This window comes from Microcaecilia unicolor, chromosome 2, assembly GCF_901765095.1.
Source record: "Microcaecilia unicolor chromosome 2, aMicUni1.1, whole genome shotgun sequence".
Taxonomy (NCBI): Eukaryota; Metazoa; Chordata; class Amphibia; order Gymnophiona; family Siphonopidae; genus Microcaecilia; species Microcaecilia unicolor.
In genome coordinates, this window is record NC_044032.1 from 420961652 (window position 1) to 420985340 (window position 23689).

A 23689-nucleotide genomic window follows, 5' to 3' on the forward strand; every position below is an offset into this window, starting at 1 on the left:
AATGTGAGCCCACTAGGGACATAGAAAGTACCTGTATATAAAGAATACAGTGCTGTATACATCTAGTAGCACTACAGAAATTATTAGTAGTAGTAGTAGTTTATGGATTTTTTTAAAGGAAATTATCCAAACCTTTTTTTAAACCCTGTTAAGCCAACTGCTTTTACCATATTTTCTGCAAAAAAACCCAGAGTTTAATTACACACTGAGTGAAGGAATATTTTCTCCAGTTTGTTTTAAATTTACTATTTAGTAGCTTCATTGTGTGACCCCTAATCCTAGTATTCTTGGAAAGGGTAAACCAAGGAGGTTTGATAACAGAAGACAGAATGAACCTATCTGGCACATTATGTGGGCTGAAGCCAGTAGGTGGAGCTTGTCGCCCTATGAATTTCATTGTTTTGGTTGTAGTAAGATGGTGGCAGCTGCATTGGGGAGAATTAAAACCTCTTTGGTTGGAGTGGGTGGAGACTGGCTTCAGCCTTGTGATGCAAAAGCAACAGTGGATCCAAAAAAACCTCTCAGATGGTGTCTTCTTAAACAAGTTCTTTATTGTAAAGTGAATAAAAATGAATAAAAACAACAGCCCCAGTGTGGAACCAATGGGGCACTTTGCACCTGTCTTGTCAAACAGCTCCTATGTTCTATTATTCTTGTTTTCACTGCCCTTTTAGTTTTCCCCACATATAACAGACCACAGGGGCATATAATAATATAAATTACACCCACAGTATTACAATCTGAAAACTGTTTTAAAGGATAGTTTTTTTGATTGTTTTGACAATAAAATGATGTTAGAGTCAAAGAGTGTTTGCATACTGAACACCTACCACAAGGGATGTGACCATTACCTCCATCTATAGTTGAACTGGGACCTGGAAGGGTAGATGGTACCAAAAACTCCTTCAAATTACGGTTGCGTGAATATGCTATCACTGGTACTAAATCAGTAAAGCACTTTTCTGTTTCTAAAATGTGCCAGTGTTTTTTGATAATTTTCTTGATGCCTCCTGAAAAATGTGAAAATTTAAGCGTACAAACTAAGTCTGGGCTACGTCTGTCTGTCTTCTCATATAAAAGATCTTGTCTGTCCTTCCCAATGGCCCTTCTTAGACTTTTCTTTACGCATTCTTGGGGATAACCTCTATTGTTAAACCTATGAGCCATGTATTTAGATTTGTCCTTGAAGTCGTCAAAATCTGTGCAAAGTCTCCGTAACCTCAAAAATTGTGAATATGGTAGATTTTCTTTTAATGACCGGTTATGAAAACTAGTGAAATGTAAGTAATTATTCTTGTCTGTAGACTTCCTATAAATCGTTGTTTTAAAGGAATAAGTGGTTTTTTTAATCATAATGTCTAAAAAAGAGATCTCATGATAATGATAATGCATCTGAAAATGTAAATTTGGGTCCCTGGTATTCAACCAATCTAGGAAAGTAAATAAACTTGCCGTCTCCTGTTATCACTGTTATCAAAACTACTTGGGGTAAACAAGTAATTCACATCTACTGTTCCACTCCACTCAGTATTTTATAGACATCTATCATATCTCCACTCAGCTGTCTCTTCTCCAAGTTGAAGAGCCCTAGCAGGGGGTTTCAACCTATCATCAACTATGACAGCTAGATCTTTTTCCTGGGTGGTGACTCCTAATATGGAACCTTGCATCCTGTAGCTATAATTTGGGTTCCTCTTTCCCACATGCATCACTTTGCACTTGCTCACATTAAATGTCATCTGCCATTTGGATGCTCCTTAATAGGAGAACAAGAAGGGAGTTTCGTTACAGATTTTTAATTACATTTAATTATTTTCTGAGAAGCAAACACTAAATAAATCACATACTATACCATATTACCTTAAGGCTCTTTATATTAATCTAATATCCCCAGTAGCTTAACAAATTTGAATTAAACAACTCAATAATACTAAGACGCAGACAGCAGTTCAGCAGCAAGAGAGGTGCTATCCAGTCTTTTGCATTGAGAGTCACATGTATGATTATCTCCCAGTTGGCAAGAGGTTATATGTGTGTGCTTGATGCAAACAGAATGAATCCGTTCTCTTGAGTCTAGAGCAGCATACTTGGAGGAGCTGAGGGAGGCAGGAAGCTGAGGGAGGCAGGGAGGTACATGCAGGAGACCTACAGGGACGATGTAAAGAAGTCCCACATCAAGTCTGACAGCCCCTGTACTGCCTTGGAAGAGAGAGATCTCCTAAAAGGAGAGCATCAACCTTGTGAAGTAAGAACATAAGGATAGCCATATTGGGTCAAACAAATGGTCCATATAGCCCAGTATCCTGCTTCCAGCAGTGGCCAATTCAGGTCACAAGTACCTGACAGAATCCCAAATAGTATCAAGATTCATGCTATTGATCTCAGGGACAAGCAGTGGCTTTCCCCATGTCTATCTCAATAGCAGTCTATAGAATTTTCCTCCAGGAACATGTGCATACCTTATTTAAACCCATATACACTAACCGCTGATACCACATCCTCTGGCAAAAAGTTCCAGAGCATAATTATTCGTTGAGTGAAAAAATATTTCCTCCTGTTAGTTTTAAAAGTAGTACCAAGTAACTTCCTTGAGTGTCCCCTAGTCTTTGTACTTTTTGAAAGAGTAAAAAAAAAAAATCGATTTATGTTTACCCATTCTACACTATAAAGTACTTTGTAGACCTCTACCATATCCCTTCTCAGCCATTTCTTTTCCCAGCTGAAGAGTCCTAATCTCTTAAGGCTTTCCTATGAGAGGAGTTCCATCCCCTTAATCATTTTGGTCACCCTGCTTTGAACCTTTTCTAATTCTGCTATATTTTTATGATACAGCGACCAGAATTATACTCAATACTCATGGTGTGGTTGCACCATGGAGTGATACAGAAGCATTATAATATTACTAGTCTTATTTTCTATCCCTTTCTTAATAATTCCTAGCATTCTGTTTGCTTTTTTGGCCATCACCAAACACTGGGCAGAAGATTTCAGCGTATTGCCTACACTGACACCTAGATCCTTTTCTTGGGTGCTGACTGCTAAGGTGGATCTTAGCACCTAGTAATTATGATTTGGATTATTCTTCCCAATGTGCATTACTTTGCAGTTGTCCACATTAAATTTCATCTGCCATTTGGATGCCCAGTCTTCTAACTTCCTAAGGTCTTTCTGCAACTTTTTACAATCCGCATGAGCTCTAACTAAGGCTGCACATTAATTGTGATTAATGCTGCAATTAATGCATTAATTATTAATTGCGATTAAAAAATGTAATCACAATTCATAATTAACTGCCTCCTCGCATGCACACATGGTCAGTCTGGCATCTCTCCCTCCCTTCTCTGACTGCCGGTGGCTCTCTCTCCCCTTGCCTCCCCTCCTAATTTATCTTGTTTTTCAGTGAATCTTCACCCTGCAGCGGCAGCTGTATTGAAATGCTGCCTCAGCTTGCACTGGGCCTTTCCCTCTGCCCCATTCTGCCCCCTTCTGACACAGTTTCCTGTTTTCAGAAGCTGGAGGGACAGGTTATAAGGAAAGGCCCGATACAAGTCAAGGCAGTGTTTCAATACTGCTGCCACTGCAGGGCAACGATTTACTGGGGGGGGGGGGGGGGGGGGGGAATAAACCAGGAGGGGAGGAGAGGGAGAGATGCCAGACTGACTGTGGAGGCGGGGGAAGGCATTGAAAGAGAACCGTGGGAGGGGAGGCACAGCACGGCACATTTGAGAGACAGACAGAGGGAATAGGTGAAGGCATGGGGGGGGGGCACATGAGAGAGAGAGAGAAATGGGTAAAGGAATGGGGGGGGCACATATGAGAGAAGGAGAGAATGGGTGAAAGCACAAGGGAGAGGCACATATGAAAGAGAGAGAATGGGCTCAGGCCTATTCCAAAGCTGCAGTACCTGTTCAATGGATGGTGGGGTAGCTGAAGCCCTGTCAGCCGAATAAATCCACTGCCTGAATCACCTCCTTCCTCCTCATACTGCCTCAGGAGTGAGGAAGTCAGCGGAGTGCCTCCAGCCACCAACATTTACACTTCCCATGCATGAACTGAGCATGCTCGAGGAGTGTCAGTATTGGTGGCTGAAGGCACCCCACTAACTTCCTCACTCCAGAGGCAGCACGAGGAGGAAGGGGGCTGCTTTGGCAGTGGATTCCTTCGACTGGCAGGGCTTACACATTCCCACCAGCAAAAGTATATCTAATGCTGGGGGGGGGGAGGGACAGGAAATGCTTCCCCCTCCCAAGTGGACATTTCCAGATCATTAATAAATACGTTAAATAGCACCGGTCTCTGTACGGGGCACTCTACTATTCACCCTCCTCCACTGAAGGAATTGGCCATTTAACCCTACCCTCTGTTTTCTATCCATTATCCAATCCCTAATTCACAACAGAACATTGCCTCCTATCCCATGACTCTTTAATTTTCTCAGGAATCTTTCATGAGGGACTTTGTCAAATGCTTTCTGAAAATCTTGGTACACTACATCAACCGGCTCTCCTTTATCAATGTTTATTCACGCATTCAAAGAAATGAAGCAAATTGATGAGGCAAGGCTTCCCTGAATCCATGTTGATTCTGTCCCATTAAACCATCAAGTACATAAGTAATGCCACACTGGGAAAAGACCAAGGGTCCATCGAGCCCAGCATCCTGTCCATGACAGCGGCCAATCCAGGCCAAGGGCACCTGGCGAGCTTCCCAAACGTACAAAAATTCTATACATGTTATTCCTGGAATTGTGGATTTTTCCCAAGTCCATTTAGTAGTGGTTTATGGACTTGTCCTTTAGGAAACCGTCTAACCCCTTTTTAAACTCTGCTAAGCTAACCGCCTTCACCACGCTCTCCGGCAACGAATTCCAGAGTTTAATTATGCGTTGGGTGAAGAAAACTTTTCTCCGATTTGTTTTAAATTTACTACACTGTAGTTTCATTGAATGCCCCCTAGTCCTAGTATTTTTGGAAAGCGTGAACATACGCTTCACATCCACCTGTTCCACTCCACTCATTATTTTATATACCTCTATCATGTCTCCCCTCAGCCGCCTCTTCTCCAAGCTGAATAGCCCTAGCCTCCTTAGTCTTTCTTCATAGGGAAGTCGTCCCATCCCCGCTATCATTTTAGTCGCCCTTCGCTGCACCTTTTCCAATTCTACTATATCTATCTTGAGATGCGGCGACCAGAATTGAACACAATACTCAAGGTGCGGTCGCACCATGGAGCGATACAACGGTGTTCAGTGATTTTACTCTATACAATAGTTTCCACTATTTTGTCCAGCACCGACGTCAGGCTTACTGCTCTGTAAATTCCCAATCACCCCTGGATCCTTTTCTAAAAATAGGTTAAAATGCAATGAAACTTGTTTGGGTACTGCTCTCCTGTATGAATTTGTTATTTTGCCTGTTGGCTGTTGTCAGAACTAAACCTTATATTTCTCACTATTTTTAATAACCTTTTCAGATGGTTAGTGCTGTCTCTATAACTGGTAAATGATCCCAGCATTTCATTCATTTATTTAGCATGTGGCCTGTAGGTGCACTTTTTAAGAAATGTGTGAACCCTGGATTTTTTTTTTAAAGGATCTCAGTGTGCTACAAATACTGAGGGCTCCTTTTACTAAGCAGCAGTAAGCCCAATGTGGGCTTACTGCTTGCTATACAGGAAGTATCGCCGGACTACCGCAGCAGCCCAGCGATACTTCCACCTCTAGCGTGCTATCATTTCCGGCGCTACAAAAATTAATTTTTGTAGCGCCGGAGTGTAGCCTGAGATAATCGAGCAGTGCCACGTGCTGCTCGGTTACTGCCAGGTTAAAGTGGGAGCCCTTACCACCACTTCAATGGTGGCGATAAGAGTTCCCCCCTGAAATGGCTGCGCGGCAAGTGCCTTACTTGCCGCCTGTCATTTCCTGTAGGAAAACAAAGACGGGCTAAAAATGTTTTATCCAACACAATCAGGACAAACCCGTTGTCAGATAAGTAAAAAGTCAGATAACAAGGAAAACACTGCATAACCAAATGTATAGAGTTCCCAATTTTGAAAAATTGTTCTAAAACAAAGATTTTTAACAGAAATAAATGTGATGACATAACCGTGGGGAGGGTCTGTTAGATATACCAGATAGTCGGATTATGGAAGGTTGGATAATCAAGACAGTACTGTAAATAACTATGCACACAGTACTAGCAAATATTTTTACTGTATATTGATATGAGTGAAATGTAGGCACTTGTTATTCTACAAAATAACAAGAATAAAAACATTTAAAAATTACAATCACCAAGGTAGTAACTTTTGCACTGCTATGGAAAAAGGCAGAACTCTGTAAGGATTACTGTGGTCTGTAGACTGCTAAAAATGAGAGATACCGACAGTAAACCGGGGATGGATCCTGTAATGCCTCCCTGCCCATCTTCAAATCCTTGCTCAAAGCCTACCTCTTCATTGTCGCCTTCTGCACCTAACCACTATACTTCTATTCAGGAAATCTAGACTGCCCCAACTTTACATTTCATCCTTTAGATTGTAAGCTCCTCATCCTTTAGATTGTAAGCTCCTTTGAGCAGGGACTGTCCTTCTTTGTTAAACTGTACAGCGCTGCGTAACCCTAGTAGCGCTCTAGAAATGTTAAGTAGTAGTAGTAATGCTGTGTAGCTGCCTGCAACCACTCAAGAGGACCTCACAGGCCATATCCCCGAGCTATCCAACGGAATCAACAGCTTTTTACCTGGTTTTAGATTGGTCACTCCTTCTCCAACACTTTCAACAACTCCAGCACCTTCATGGCCTAGGATCACTGGGTAACTAATGCCTCCCATTTCTCCTTCTAGCACTTGATCATCTGTCCGACAAATTCCAGCAGCCAAGATCTATAGGATATATAAAGTAAGGGTAGGACAGTTTGTGCAATTGCATTTCGTTGAGTGGTTTGAGAAAGTTGCATCACAAAAATAAAAGAAACCGGTTGCATTCATTCCACAGGTTAAGTAGAGGAGTGTGGTAGCCGTGTTAGTCCACTCTTAAGGTTATCAATAGAAATCAAACAAAATAAAACATGGAAAAGAAAATAAGATGATACCTTTTTTATTGGACATAACTTAATACATTTCTTGATTAGCTTTCGAAGGTTGCCCTTCTTCGTCAGATCGGAAATAAGCAAATGTGTTAGCTGACAGTGTATGTAAGTGAAAACATTCAAGCATTACTATGACAGTCTGACAGGGTGGGTCGGAGGTATGCATGGGGACATCAAAGCATATCATTGATATTCTAACAGGATGGGTGTGGATAGGTGAGGGGAGGGGACTGTACCAGTGACTTCACAGTGAGAATCCTGAAAGGTAACTTTAAAACCATACAAGAACGTAAGACCTTTGAAGTCAGAATGATTGAATATTTTAACACCCAACATAAAGGACTTAACAAGGACCTGGGGTTCCTAGCCCATTATAAACCATAAAGCTGTATGTCTCTGTTGATCACCCTCCCCTCACCTATCCACACCCACCCTGTTAGAATATCTATGATATGCTTTGATGTTCCCATGCATACTTCCTACCCACCCCCCTCCTCCCACCCTGTCAGACTGTCATAGTAATGCTTGAATGTTTTCACTTATATACACTGTCAGCTAGCACATTTGCTTATTTCCGATCTGAGGAAGAAGGGCAACCTTCGAAAGCTAATCAAGAAATGTATTAAGTTATGTCCAATAAAAAAGGTATCATCTTATTTTCTTTTCCATGTTTTATTTTGCTTGATTTCTATTGATTCCACAGGTTAAAAGGTCTTGGCTGGTTGAAAATGCAGCAGGTCCTGCTAAGGCTTCCAAATCCCAGACCTGTAACAGTGGTACTGTAACTCTCATTTTATCTGTCTGCAACAGTGCATAATTCATGTGTTTACTGGATGGTGAATAGCACATGGGATACTGCAACAATTCTCATCAGTAAAAGGGACCCTGGGATGGGGGGCCAGCCACAGCTGAAGGACAAGACAAAATGAACCACAGGACCAAGCACCCTGGCATGGGAACAAAGAGGATCAGGAATTTTGTCTGAAGCAGCTATCTTCCCTTTTGTCCAAAGCAGTGTCTTCCCTGGACACAAATTCAGCACAAAGGGATCCTATACCAGCCACAGAGAAAATGTTGAGAAGAAGACAGTGTTTTCTTTATAAGTAGTCTGTCTATCCTACTAAAGGTACAACAGAAAGCGCTCCTAACAGTTTGGGCCACTTCTGAACTAGTACAAACTGCAGCAAGAGAACAATGGGGAATCAAGGCCTGGAAAATCACTGAATTACAGAGGGAACTGGGGTATGAAGAGTAGCAGCAACTTAGCGGGGTCAGGTAATATGGAGGTACACGTTACAGCAGTGGAAGCCCAGGTTCTGTTATCTATAGAAATAATTCTTCCCCCCCCCCCCCCCCCTGGATTTTGGGGAGATGATTTATTTTGCAGGAATAAACTGTTTTGGGGAGATAAAGGAAGGGATTATTTTGTTGGAATAAACTTCAACACAGGACAGAAGAAATCAGTACAGGAAAACAAAAAGCTACAAACTTTAATATAATCCTTCAGTGGATAACAAGGTAAGGGCTGTACTCAGACTACATAGAACAGGACATGCAAATTTCTAATTTTCACTGAGGGGAAGAAATCATACATTACTATTATTTATACACATAAACAATAGTATTCATCACTAAAGGGTAAGAATATACACACTGAAATACATTAGTCCTGCAGGACTTTTGTGCGCCTCTTACCCTCTAACTTCTAAAGACCCTCAATCCTGTGTGTCTCCAAGGTTCCTCTCCATGTACATACCCTCACCTATCTTTTTTTCTCCCCCCACCATCTCAGTATCTGCTCTCAAACCACAGGCACATACGCCCATCTTGTCTTCTTTCTTCTCATGCACACAGCCCAAATTCTTCTCCCCTTCCCACATATCCACACCTCTCATTCTTCCCCCACCACCACATACCTAGCTTGCTCCAGTGGACTCCCCCATGGTGCACCTCCCTAGTTTGGTCCAGAGAACCCCACCCCATGACACCTAGCTTGTTGCCCTATCTTCATGGTACACCCCTCCAACTTACTCCAGCAACCGTCTATCTCCTGATAACCCCAGCTTGCTCCAGCAAACCCTCACCCCCATGGCACACAATACCAGCTATCTCTAGCAAACCCTATCCATGATATGTACAACCCTGGTTATCTCTAGCAACCCTACTCCCATGGCAAACTCCCCCCCTAGTTTTCTCCAATGACCTCTATCCCCATGGCACACATCACCCCAGCTTGCCCTAGTGCTCCTTGCTTTCTTCATCAACCTCACCCCATGGTAAACACCCTCCTAGCTTGCTCCAATGACCTCCAACCCTATTGCCCGCCCCTCCAAACTGGTGCCCACTTTAGCCTGCTTAGTCTTCTCTCACAGCCATACTCTCTACAATATTACAAAGGTCTTTCTTAAGACCAACACATCACTAACAAGAGACTTCATCCTGTAAGCTATGTCTATTAACTTTTCAAGACAAAGTATCCAGACTCCTGAAGAAGGCACTATGTATATATGCTAAAAAAGTAAACAAACCTTGATGTGTATATTTGACAATCACATCTATCCTTGGCTATATGTCTTGCAAAATAAACAATGTCTTATATTCATCTCACAACATAATACAAGTAAATTCACCACCATAAATATACCAAACTTTTCCCTTCCCGTCTCTAACACTTTGAAAATTCTCGGAGTGACCATTGATCGAAATCTCACACTCGAAAACCACGTGAAGAATACAACAAAGAAGATGTTCTACTCTATGTGGAAACTCAAAAGAGTAAAACCTTTCTTTCGAAGAGCCATTTTTCGCAACCTGGTACAGTCAATGGTACTAAGTCACCTGGACTATTGCAACGCACTCTACGTTGGCTGTAAAGAACAGACCATCAAGAAACTTCAGACAGCCCAGAATACTGCAGCCAGACTCATATTTGGAAAAACAAAATATGAAAGTGCAAAACCCCTAAGAGAGAAACTACACTGGCTCCCACTAAAAGAAAATACTGCATTCAAGATCTGCACGATGGTTCATAAAATCATTTACAGGCACGCTGAAAAATGGATCTGCATGCGCCCAAAACCTGCAGGCCATTTTTCAGCGCACCTTAATAAAAGGACCCCAGAGTGAGTAAATGCCAAAAGAAATCTATGAATATGGAAGTGGAGAATGTAGAGTACCGCACAATGTATATATCATGAAAGACTGTGTGCAATGAGTGAATGTGTAATAGCACTCCCTGTGTCAATATTGCGATCATGGTGATATCATGTGAAAAAAGTGCAAGTGAAGAATGAAGAGTAGTACATTGTGAGTGTATACTAAAAAGAAAAAAAAGAGTGCTATTGGACATGAACGATGTCTGATAAAAAATATTATAAAGAATGCGCTTTAAAAATCAATTGAACCATGTGACTGTTCCCAAATGATATTGGCATTGAACATAGAGTGCTATAAAAAAATTGCCAGTGCGGCAGCCTATATCAAGATCAAGAAGAAAATAAAAATATATGAGGTAAAAGTATAAAAAAGGAGAGAAAAAAGAGGAATCCATGTTATACTGAGTAAACAGAGAAGTTACTTATCTGCAAAATAAAAATAGGAAATGTGAACTACCAGTGTAACAATTCTGTATGTATGTAAACAATAAAGTAACGTGAAGCGTTGGCAAAGTGATAATGAGAATGAGCATGGAGCGAATCTAGGCTAAGACACTGAAATAAAACTATAAACTGAAATCAATCTATCTTATGGGGAAAGTTTATCTTGCAGAGGCCTGTGTGCTATTCTGTATGTTAACAATACAAAAGTGTAAAACGCTGACATAGCAAATAATGAGAAGAATCTATATAAAGCAATATGAGTTAAAACACCATAGTGGTTAGGGTGGTGGACATTGGTCCTGGGGAACTGAGGAACTGAGTTCGATTCCCATTTCAGACACAGGCAGCTCATTGTGACTCTGAGCAAGTCACTTAACCCTCCATTGCCCCAGATGCAAATAAGTACCTGTATACAATATGTAAGCCACATTGAGCCTGCCATGAGTGGGAAAGCGCGGGGTACAAATGTAACAAAAAAAAAAACCTCATCCTGCAGGGGCATATGTATATCAAAAAGCAAATGTGCTTTTGTAAGCGTATATTTGAATAAGTGTTAATGGTGAAAAAGTACTTTAAATCTTACTTTTAAAAAGACTGTTGATAAGTGAAAAGAAATTATGGATAGCACATGAAATGTTGCTGTTATGCTGAAAAAAATACACTGCATTTAGAAGGGAGTTTTTAAAGGCGTAAAAAGGCGCCAAATATAAACACATGCATGCCAATCAACAATCAGTAAACGGCACAGAAGTGAAAAGTGCACCGAGGGTAGACTACTGATGAATGCTAAAGAAAAATAATGGAAAACAACACTATTATTTGAAAGATATATTTAAAAAAATACATTAAGGAAGGCTTATTACTATGTGTATCACATAGACCATAGAACTGGTAAGAAAAGAGAAACAACTGTGAGTGGGAGAACAATAATACCGCTGCATGCAAGAGAAAAATAAAGCCAATGAGGCATATTTTCAAAGCACTTTGGGAGGCTAAGTTCCATAGGTTTCTATGGAACTTTGGAAGGCTAAGTGCTTTGAAAATATGCCTCAATGTGTGTGATTGTAAATCAATAAAAGATAAATGTGCCTTACGTAGGGGTATGTTTACTAAGGTGCTTTAGCGTTTTTAATGAACCTGTAAATGTAAGGTGCGTTAAACGCTAACACACCTATACATTTCTATGGGCGTGTTAGCATTTAACACTCGTAAACCATTTACACGCGTTAAAAATGCCACTGCGTCCATAGCACCACTTAGTAAACCTAGCCCGTAGTCTAAAAGGACTTGTTGAAAAATAAACACAAAAAATGTGAAATGGCAATGCAGAACATCACCACAAGAGGGCATGAGTGTTAAAGAATTGAATAGAAGAACTTAGTATTAAAGTATATATGTGGTGAATCACCTTAAACAGACGTTTCTATTGATGCACATGTATCTTGAAGGCAAAAAAAGTGACGACTCTGAATGTGCGTAATTTTAAGGGTGAGGGGAGTGAAATTATGATTCTGAACGTGTGTAACTATAAAGTGATGAGGTGAGTGAAATTATTTATTTATTTATAGCATTTATACCCCGCTCTTTCCCGCTCGATAGCTGGTTCAGTGCGGCTTACAAAGTATGGTACAGAGTATCACAGAGTTAACCCTGGTATATAGAGTAGGATAATAGGTAGAGACGTGGGGGAGAGGATAGGAGTATGGACAGTGTTGGTGGAGAATTAAGTTGGGTTGTTTGGGTAAGCTTGTTTGAAGAGGTAAGTTTTCAGCAGCTTTCAGAAGGGTAGGTGTTCATTGGTTGATCGGATGTGTCGAGGTATGGCGTTCCAGAGTTGGCTGCCTATAACGGAGAAGTTGGATGCGTAGTAGGTTTTGTATTTGAGGCCTTTGCAATTGGGAAGATGAAGATTGAGATATGTTCGAGAAGATTTGGACCCGTTCCTGGTTGGGAGATCGATCAAGTTGGTCATGTAGCTTGGAGATTCGCCATGGAGGATCTTGTGGATCATTGTGTGGGCTTTGAAGTTTATGCAATCCTTGATAGGGAGCCAGTGAAGTTTTTCGCGAAGTGGTGTTGCACTTTCAAATCGTGATTTGCCAAAAATGAGTCTAGCTGCTGTGTTTTGGGCGGTTTGAAGTTTTTTCATGATTTGGGCTTTGCAACCGATGAAGATGCTGTTGCAGTAGTCGGCATGGGTGAGTACTGTGGATTGTACTAGAGTGCGGAAAGTTTTCTGTGGGAGGAATGGTTTTACTCTTTTCAGTACCCACATCATGTTGAATATCTTCTTCGTCGTGGCTTTTGCATGAGTATCCAAAGTTGGGTGGTTGTCTAATGTTACTCCTAGGATTTTTAGATTGTCAGATATTGGGATTGTAACGTCGGGGGTGGTCAGGGTGTGATGTGATGGAAGACCAAAAAGGAAGAGAAGAATAAGTATCGCAAAGAGCTACATAAGTTGTCTATGATAAATGAATTGAAATGTGTCACAAAAAGCCACATTGAACATCTGTGGACGTAAGCATAGGTGAAAGTTAAAGCCAATGAAGTCCATACCTGAAGGAATAGCCTTCCATAGGTTGAGAGTTATATATAAAAGTAAAACATAAATATCTGGAATCAAAAATTACATAATGTAAATACCTATAATACAGATAATACAGAATAAATTGAAAACAGGAACTAGATTATAAACTACATCATAAAAAATAAAATGCTAAAAGAAACTGAATTATATATGAAAAGTATCTCTAATGACCATGTGAACTTACATGTAAGAGGGTTCACAAACTGAAATGACACATATAAAAGGCAGATATAAAAACAAGCCTCAGCTATACCAATGTAAATGGTATTGTTTCTTAAAAACTTTGTGACACAAGCATCTAAAAGTACAAAAACAATGGTAATAGTATCATATCTGTATTAAAAAATCAACTGTATGCCTGATGATCATGTGATTTATTAATATATAAGTAGACGTAAATGGTATGTATGCAAAATGATGCAAGGTGAGTGCACAGCCTATGTAGAAACACATGAAAAAAACCTGAAACTGAAAAAATGCATATTAAAGAAAGGGCCGTAAATCTAACTCGGTATTAAGTCCAAATGGGACTACAGTATTGAATTCAAATATCGATCTCTGTTCTTAAAGAAGAACAGAGATAGATATTTGAATTCAATACTGTAGTTAAAGAACAAGTTGTCTAAATTGCTACATCTCCAATTAGGTGTAAAGATCTTATATACCAAAAATTTTAAATCATCTATGGAATGGTTTGCTTTTTTCCAATGTGTAACCATGGGTGCGCTCTCAACATTATGTCTAATACAGGTAGGATGTTCAATAATGCCTCATTTGATCATTCTATTGGTCTTTTCAATATATAATTTCCACTCCTTGTTTTTGGCTTTGTCTCTCCACTTTTTGTGGTCTTTTCACATGTGCAAAACTAACACATTTGGAGAAATTGCCCCAGAGAGGAAAAAAAGGCATTTTTTTTTCCAATACTAGGTCTAAAGGATAAATCAAGGTCAGGTATACATATAAAGTAGCACATACGAGTTTAGCTTGTTGGGCAGACTGGATGGACCTTACAGGTCGTTATCTGCCGTCGTCTACTATGTTACTATGACCATGTCTCAAAAATATCTTCATCAATAAAGTTGTTCTATATGTTTCTGCATTGCGGTGACCCACCTCTAGTTATATATAATGGTAAAGGCAGTCTTCTGAACAACTTATGAGGGCCACCACTTGTGTGACAGTTGTTTTACAATTAGTGGAATGGTTCGCCATTGCCTTCCTCCTCCCCCACCCCCCCACCCAATGGCTACAGTTGTATCCTCATTTACCAACCAAAAGTGGACAGATGGCTGAATTGGCCGGAGGCTGGCTACGTGACAAAAATCCCATGCTACTGTACGTTGTTGCGTAACAATTCATATCTTCATGGTCCTGTTCTTATGTTGGCATTCCTTTTGATAAACAGCTTATTAAGCTGAGATGCTGCCACTGTTCCCTATGAGCTGAGCGGGTGTCCTCCAACTTCACTGCTGCCAGTAGGGGGTGGTGCTTCACTATTATGTTTTCAGTTGCTAGGGACAGGCAGGAGTCCTGCGAATGCGATTCATTAAATCCTAATACAATATTCAAACTGTGATAGTGAAAAAGCAACCACCACTGGCAGGACTGTAGGTAGAGCACTCCCACTCAGGTGCTGCTCATAAGATGCACACCATGGTGGTCTTTAGGACTGTGGTATCCAAGTGGGCTGCATCAAAGGCAGAAGTAGCAGTAATATACAGCAGAAGAGCAAGTGATACTAAGTCAAGTTGCAGTGGAGGCCGCAGCATCAGCCCCAGCAGAGGCAAGCTGTGTGACGTTGACTGACCATGAGGGTCACAGTGTTGGTCATATAGTGCTTCAGAGATAGTCGAGGGCTGTGATTAGAGTGCCATAGGGATTGTGCCATGGGGCCTAAGAGTTTGGTGTGCAGTGGATGCTGGAAAGTAGGAGGATGCATCAGAGAAGAGAACATTAAGAGAGAATCTGCACTGGGGAAAATAAGTGGAGTGGCCTTGTGGTTAGAGCAGTGGGCTGAGAGCCAAGAAAACCAGGGTTCAAACCTCAGTGCTGCTTTTCGTGATCTTGGCCAAATTGCTTGACCCTCAATTGCCTCAGATACAAAATTACCCTCACTCATGGGCTGTGTCAGCACTACCACATGGCTTAGTAAACTGGGGGGGGGGGGGGGTGTTAGATTGTAAGCCCTCTGGGAATAGGAAAATACCCACTGTACCTGAACGTCAATCACCCTGAGGTACTCCTGAAAAGGTATGAGCTAAAGCCAAAAAAACATTAGGGATTAGCTGGGGGAACACAAGGAGCATTAGAGATAATTGACTCAGACTGTGCGCATTGTGTGGGTATGTGGATGATTTGAATTTGAGAGAACACCATGCATAGGATGGGTGACAAAGGAATACAAGGGATTGGGGTTGGAAGTGAGTCAAAGAGGACTGCTATATGGGGGGGGGGGGGGGGGGAAGAGGGGATGTGGATAAGGAGAACAGTATAGAGTCAAGGGAGAGTAGCACTTTTATCTTCAATGAGATCCTCCCCTGAGCGTTTTTTTTTTAAATTTTATTAGCAATTCAAATATACATCAAAAGAAATCTGAGTCAAGGTACAGAGATTCAGTGGATAATTACACCAAGTGCAAAGATAACACGACAAAGTAGGAAAAAGTTAATGAACTTATCTGTTAGACCAGTGTTTCCCAAGTCAGTCCTGGAGTTGTTAGACCACATCAGAGGCTCCCCTGAGGTTTTGATTATATATCAGTCTTTGGTTAAAAAAATTAAAAAAAAACCCACACAACCTAAAAACCCTGCAATAGAAGGTGTTAATTCGACTGTAAATGCTTTGCAGGTTTCTGCTAGTTTTTTAATAAGCCATGGTTCCAGAAGAAATGGTAGAATTAAAAGAAAAAGAAAACAAAACCAGGTTTAACCAGATATAAACATTGTGAGCGATATCTCCATTACCTTAACACGAACTTCATGTGCTTTAGGGGGAGCAACCTCCACATCCTCAATGGACAGTTTATGAGGACCCCAGGCAACCGCTGCCCTGCACTTTATAACCTAGAAAAAGGACATATTCAGGACTTAAAACAACTTAAACTCATAGGACTTGATTTAATGGCTCATGTAAAAAACAAAAGCAGGCTGCCCTGTAAAGAATGACACAGGGACAAGGTTTGCCCCCACAAACTCAAACTTCACCTCACTAATTCCATCATTTTTGATGTAAGACAATCACTTAATTTTTGTAGAAATGAGATTTTGTACTGTTACGGGACGGGGTGGAAGTCAGGATGTGGACAAACTTTTTCCCTGTGTCTCTCTACTGCCATTGTTCCTCCAAATGTTGCACTGGGGCATTTCGTACTTCGAAGAATGAACCCTGGGAGTTAGGTACCGATTTCACAGTACTCTGCGGATGATTGTTTACACTGACGTAACAATCTACATGGATGTAGTCAGGTATATACGGTATTTACATATCACAAGCCGAGATTTTGGGGCCCATTAAAAAAAAACCAAATGGGATCTCATCTTATAGTTGAGCTGGTACAAAATTTGTCCTTCCCCCCTTCTCCTGAGGTGACTGGCACCTCTCCCCACACCCCAGCAGAATTTCTCTTCATATCGGTACTGCCCGGACGCTGACGGTGAAGTAACTGCAAGCTGAGGTGATGCAGATGCTCAAGGCCCTGCACCAGTCCAGCTTGCAGTTAGTTCTGTGTCAGCAGCACTGTCCAGGCAACACTGGTAAGGAGAAATGCAGTTCACTAAGGGGGGGGGGGGGGGGGAGAAGAGAGAGAGGCCTGCCGGTCACCTTGCATTTATTTATTTATTTAATTTCAACAGTGAAATTTAGAAAAAGCCTACAAGTGCTACAGTCGGAGATCTAAGGTACCGTACAAAGTACTAATTCAGATCCTGCTGGAACAGAGATGCTCTGAAACTTTATGATTTCACTATGAACAGTGAACCGATACTGTACAGCTCAATAAGATCTTTACCAACAAAACACACATATCATAAAGCTTTCTTTGGCAGTTGCTCTAGTGCAGCCAAACTAAAGTCAGCACTGTGCTATTATGAAATGCAGAAACTCACAAAAACAATGCGATGCAGCTTGCTGATAATAAAATAACTTTAATCTCAGAACAAATCATATCCCCCCCTCAGCCATCTCTTTTCCAAGCTGAAGAGCCCTAACCTCTTTAGCTTTTCCTCATAAGGGAGGAGTTCCATTCCCTTTATCATTTTAGTCTCTCTCTGAACTTTTTCTAATTCCGCTATATTTTTTCTCAGATATGGCAACCAGAACTGAATGCAATACTCAAGGTGAGGTCGCACCATGGAGCGATACAGAGGCATTATAATATTCTTGGTCTTATTTTGCATCCCTTTCCTAATAATTCCAGGCGTCTTGTTTGCTTTTTTGGCCACAGCCGCACATTATGCAGAAGATTTCATCAAATTGTTTACAATGACACCTAGATCTTTTTTTTGAGGGCTGACTCTTAAGGTGGACCCAGCATCAGGTAGCTATGATTTGGATTATTCTTCCCAATGTGCATCACTTCGCATTTGTCCACATTAAATTTCATCTGCCATTTGGATGCCCAGTCTTCCAGTTTCCTAAGGTCTTCCTGCAATTTTTCATAATCCGAAAACATTTTTATAACTTTGAAAAGTTTTGTGTCATCTGCGAATATAATCACCTCAATCATGGTTCCATTTTCCAGATCATTTATAAATAAATAGCACCAATCCCAGTACAGATCCCTGTGGTACTCCACTATTCACCCTCCTCCATTGAGACAAATAGCCATTTAACCCTACCCTCTGTTTTCTGTCCTATAACCAATTCCTAATCCATAGAAGGACATTGTCTCCTATCCCATTAATTTTCTCAGGAGTCCTTCATCAGGAACTTTTAAGCTTTTTGAAAATCTGGATACATTACATGAACCGGCTCACCTTTATCCACGTTTATTCACGACTTCAAAAAAATGAAGCAAACTGGTGAAGCAAGACTTCCCTTGGCTGACCCCATGCTGATTCTGTCCCATTAAATCATGTTTGTCTATGTGTTCTGTAATTTTATTCTTTAAAATAGTTTCCACTATTTTCCACTACACTGAAGTCAAGCTAACAGGTCTGTAATTTCTAGGATCACTCCTGGAACGTTTTTTTTTTTTTTTAAACGGTGTTACACTGGCCACCCTCCAATCTTCAGGTACTACAGACAATTTTAATGGCAGGCTACACTTCAAATTGTGTTTTTTCCTAGCATCTACAAAGTGCTTTGAAGCTGACGGTGATAATTTGCATCCTTCAGAAAATGCTACCTTTGAGATCTGGATTTCAGCTTTCTTCCTAAGAGCCTAAATTTGGCTTCCAGAACCTCCCTCCCACATTTTCCTGTGTCATTGGTACCCACAGCACCAAGACAGCCGGCTCCTCTCCAGCACTATCTAAAATTTTATCTAGGTGACTTGTGAGGTCTGTCACTTTCGCATCAGGCAGGGAAGTGACCAGGCAATCCTCATGTCCACCCAGCTATCTACATGCCTAATGATCGAATAACCAACTACAGCAGCTGTCTTAACCCTTCCCTCCCAGGCAAAGTGTTTCAATTCCATTAGGCTTAAGGGGTTCCCCCCCCCCCCCCCCCCCCCCCCAGAGGCAGTGACTTTTACAATCTTCCCTGCCTCAGAGAATCACTGACACTTGCTAGCCTCAACACACACAAGCTTCTATCAGAGGCTTAAGAGACTTCTCCCCCCCTCCCCCCACCCAATGTCAGCGACTTAAAATCTTCAAAGAATTTCTCTGAGACTGGAACTCAATATGACAAAACAGCCTCAAATTCTTCCAGCTGACTAGTCAAAAAATTGTCATTTACCTTTCTTTTATCAGTTATAGATAAAGTTCAAAAGTGTAGGTAAATACTTTTATGTTGCCATTACACAACGTTCATACACATAGAATCCTGCAGCCAAAATAAACCAAGTGGCTTCTCGACTTTAACTGTTCCAGATACACAAGCTTGCCAAATTTGTCTTTAAAATTAACTTTCACACACATCCTCTACAGCCAGCATCGCCCACCCAACTGCCAAATTCAGAAGTTTAGAATCCTCCTGGAATATTCCACCACCTTGTGGAAGTTAGCACGTGCTGCAGAACTTAACCCACTGCAAGCACCATACTAACAATGGAAGCCCAGCTACGGACTCTGACAAACATAATTTGAAGACCCCAGCTTTTTCACTTATCTTGAGTACAGGAGTGTGGTAGCCGTGTTAGTCCACTCTTAAGGTTATCAATAGAAATCAAACAAAATAAAACATGGAAAAGAAAATAAGATGATACCTTTTTTATTGGACATAACTTAATACATTTCTTGATTAGCTTTCGAAGGTTGCCCTTCTTCCTCAGATCGGAAATAAGCAAATGTGCTAGCTGACAGTGTATATAAGTGAAAACATTCAAGCATTACTATGACAGTCTGACAGGGTGGGAGGATGGGGGTGGGTCGGAGGTATGCATGGGAACATCAAAGCATATCATTGATATTCTAACAGGATGGGTGTGGATAATTGAGGGATTGAATATTTTAACACCCAACAGAAAGGACTTAACAAGGATCTGGGGTTCCTAGCCCATTATAAACCATAAAGCTGTATTTCTCTGTTGATCACCCCACCCCTCACCTACCCACACCCATCCTGTTAGAATATCAATGATATGCTTTGATGTCCCCATGCATACTTCCTACCCACCCCCCTCCTCCCACCCTGTCAGACTGTCATAGTAATGCTTGAATGTTTTCACTTATATACACTGTCAGCTAGCACATTTGCTTATTTCCGATCTGACGAAGAAGGGCAACCTTCGAAAGCTAATCAAGAAATGTATTAAGTTATGTCCAATAAAAAAGGTATCATCACTTATCTTGAAAAGGTCTTCTCTAACAGCAATTTTAAATATTCATTGCACCTTTTGCTGCAAGACTCTGCACGAGTCGGCAGCACTCTTTATCCTCTGACGTTGTCTCCATGACACCCGACACTTCCTCCCGTGGGCATGTGTGCAAAATTGTCCTGAACCGCACCAAAAGGTGTCCTGCAAAATTTTTGGGAGTCTCTCCAGAGCTCTCCCTATCATGCCCACAACAAACTGCATCTGTTCTCCTCCTCCCAGCATTGGCCCAGCTCTCCAAATCGGGCTGTCACCACTCAGGCCTGGACCCTGGCACTTCTGTGCATGCGCGAAGAACTATGCATGTGCAGAAGAGCCCCGAGCAGGCCCAACTCAGCCTTCCCTTTTAGCCCCTCACACTACCGGCACATGTGCGAAGAACCCGCACATGCACACAGATACCCAGACCACCAACACTGCGGGCCCAACCAGCGGCCTCTACCAGAACCTTTGCTAGACTACCACAGTAGTGCCAGTCCAACGTTGCCTCTTGTCCAGCACTCCTGTCACCGGGCCCAACATCCCAGCAGCCAGCCCTTACCAGGCCCTGGCTCTGCAGGACACCTCCTAGGTAATCCAACAACCTCTTCCTGCCTCCAGACCCGGACCAACCTGGAACAACTACACAGGGCAGATACCTTTTTTTTTTTTTAAACTGCCAAGTTACATTTGAAGTGATATAGTGCACAGGTAGCCTAATATAGTGGCAGTTGCAGTGCACGCACGCCTTTGAAGGACACCATTATTTTTTCAGCACATATAAGTTGTCACTTGGAACCAAGAGAGCCCGACAAATTAAAAAACGTATCCACCCTCTTTAGTGATCTGTACTAATCTCGATCGCTGCATGAGTGAGTTGCTACTCTGAGGGCTTCTCTTTTATCAATTTATATACCAGCTGTTTAAGTTATATTTATGATGACTCTGGTTTTCTTGGTTCTAATTTAAATTGTACTTTTACCGGAGAACTTTTTGTGATTGTGTTTGACTGGCTGGTTTACCATATATATAGAACTTGCAGTAGGAATATTATATACCTTTTACTTATAAAAAATCTTACCACAAACCTGTTCTCTTACCCTTAAAGCATCATCAGACTTGGTGAAATGATTGTAGATAAACGAACAGGGCACAGCCCTCATCTCATCACTAGACCTGGAACTGATTAAACTTCTCATATCTTTAGCATGTTAAATACATTACTTATGTTTCCAGTATGTATACTGTGATTTAAGCTGATAAAATGGTAAACGTCTGTATGGTGCACACCTATCTGTCCTCGGAAGTTTGATAAAGCAGAGCACAGGCAGCTCCTCACTATAATATATTTTTCAATGGTAAACAGGGTTGTATGACTTCTGTCACGTAACACTGCAATAAAATGCTTGAACTAAACCCTTGCAACAGTAAAAATGTGGCAAAGTGTAGTTTATATGACTATCAAGAGCTCTCAATTCTTAGAGAATTTCTAATGGTTTACCTCCCTAAGCATAAAATCTAAATATATATATAGCCACAGTAGTTAAGAATTAATCCACTTATATGTTTCACTCCCATTAGACTGGTTTTACAGTACATTTTTTTGAATCACTGAATAATAGCACGAGTACTGAATGTTTTCCCCATGCGCGCAACCTTGGAGTCATCTTTGACTCCACTCTCTCCTTCTCTGCCCATATTCAGCAGATTGCCAAAACCTGTCGTTTCTTTCTCTATAATATTAACAAAATTCGCCCTTTCCTCTCCGAGGACGCTACCAAAACCCTTACCCACACCCTTATCACCTCTCGCCTAGACTACTGCAATTGCTTCTCGCTGGTCTCCCGCTCAGCCATCTATCTCCTCTTCAATCTCTCCAAAACTCTGCTGCGCGTCTTATATTCCGTCAGAGTCGCTATACTCACGTTAGCCCTCTCCTCAAGTCGCTTCACTGGCTCCCTATCCGCTTCCGCATACGGTTCAAACTTCTCCTTTTGACCTACAAGTGCATCCACTCCGCAGCTCCTCAGTACCTTTCCGCTCACTCCGCTCCGTGAACTCCGTTCGCTGGGTAAATGTCTCCTGTTGTCCCCCTTCTCCCCCCCACTGCTAACTCCCGGCTCCGTTCCTTCTATCTCGCTGCTCCTTATGACTGGAATAGACTCCCTGAGCCAGTATGTCAGGCTCAGTCTCTGGCTGTCTTCAAGTCTAGGCTTAAAGCCCACCTCTTTGCTACTGCTTTCGACTCCTAACCATGACTCTCTTACTCAACACCCTCACTTATCACCCCTACCACTGCAATTTCCCCACCCCTAGCTGTCTGTTCGTCTGTCCAACTCAGATTGTAAGCTCTGTTGAGCAGGGACTGTCTTTTCATGTTAATTTGTACAGCGCTGCATAAGTCTAGTAGCGCTATAGAAATGTTTAATAGTAGTAGTAGTAGTAATGTGAGTGACTTGCATTTCTCCTTACCAGTGTCACCTGCACACTGCTGCTGACACAAAACTAACTGCAAGCTGGGCTAGTGCAGGGCCTTGAGCATTTATCTGCATGCTTATGGCCCCACACCACCTCAGCTTGCAGTATGTGACAGAGTCTGCAGCCACCTTTGCTTCTCTCTTCTTCTGTTGGGAGTGAGCTTGATTTTTTACTCATTTTTGCTTCAGATTTGGTGGTTGTTGGAAGGCCAGCATTGGTGGAGCTGGGAATATCTCGTTCAGTAATTCATTGTCCTTGAATAGTCGCTGTAGATCATTTGTGATTCTTCTTGTTTTTTCCAGCTCTGATTGCATGTCGCTACAAGGGGGACTATCTCTGAGGTTTTCTTTTCTTTGTACCCGCCTTGAACTTTGTGGTTAGGCAGAATATAAATATATGAATTAAATTAAATAAAAAATTTGTACTGCAGTAGTTTTTTCTTGGGGTGTTTTAAGAGAAGAGACAGTCTTCCTGAAGATCAGGATTCAGTCAGGATTGAGGTGTTTCTCCGTCTCTTGAGTCAGAACATATATGACGATATGGTACAGTATGGCTTGTATAATGATCTTTCTTGTTATGTGATGGGGTGGAAGCTGGAACTGTGGAGATAGTTGAAAGTTCAGAGGTCTCTCTGAAACAACTGAGGTAACAATAGATGAACAGAGGATATGACATCAAAAGGGAGCAAAGGCTTGAAAGGTGAGCACCTTTCTGTGTTTATAGCAGAAAAGCCTGCTATACTGCCATGCTCTCAGAACACAAACCTGTGGACTCCTGAGATTGTCAGTGGGGAGGTAAACTCTGCTTCGGCTATGTCACTATCCAGGCAGAGGTTTTTGTTTTTTTTCCAATGCTTGACACATAGCTAAACCAAGTATTTAATATCACCAGTGAGGACGCAAACTTAATCCAATTATTCTTTAATGCAAAGGCAAAGGGAAAACAACATATACTATGAGAAAGTACTGGAACAG

General features: G+C 41.5%; 1 protein-coding gene across 1 annotated transcript in view; it reads right to left on the reverse strand.

The window, feature by feature from the left end:
- The window catches only part of LOC115461130 (alcohol dehydrogenase 1A-like), a 79067-nt gene that overhangs the window by 43206 nt on the left and 12172 nt on the right, over positions 1-23689 (reverse strand). Inside the window, exons 2-3 of the mRNA XM_030190726.1 lie at positions 16243-16341; positions 6740-6881 (exon numbers count right to left, since the gene is read on the reverse strand). Coding sequence (XP_030046586.1) covers positions 6740-6881; positions 16243-16341 — 241 coding nt within the window. The remainder of the gene's footprint in view (positions 1-6739; positions 6882-16242; positions 16342-23689) is intronic.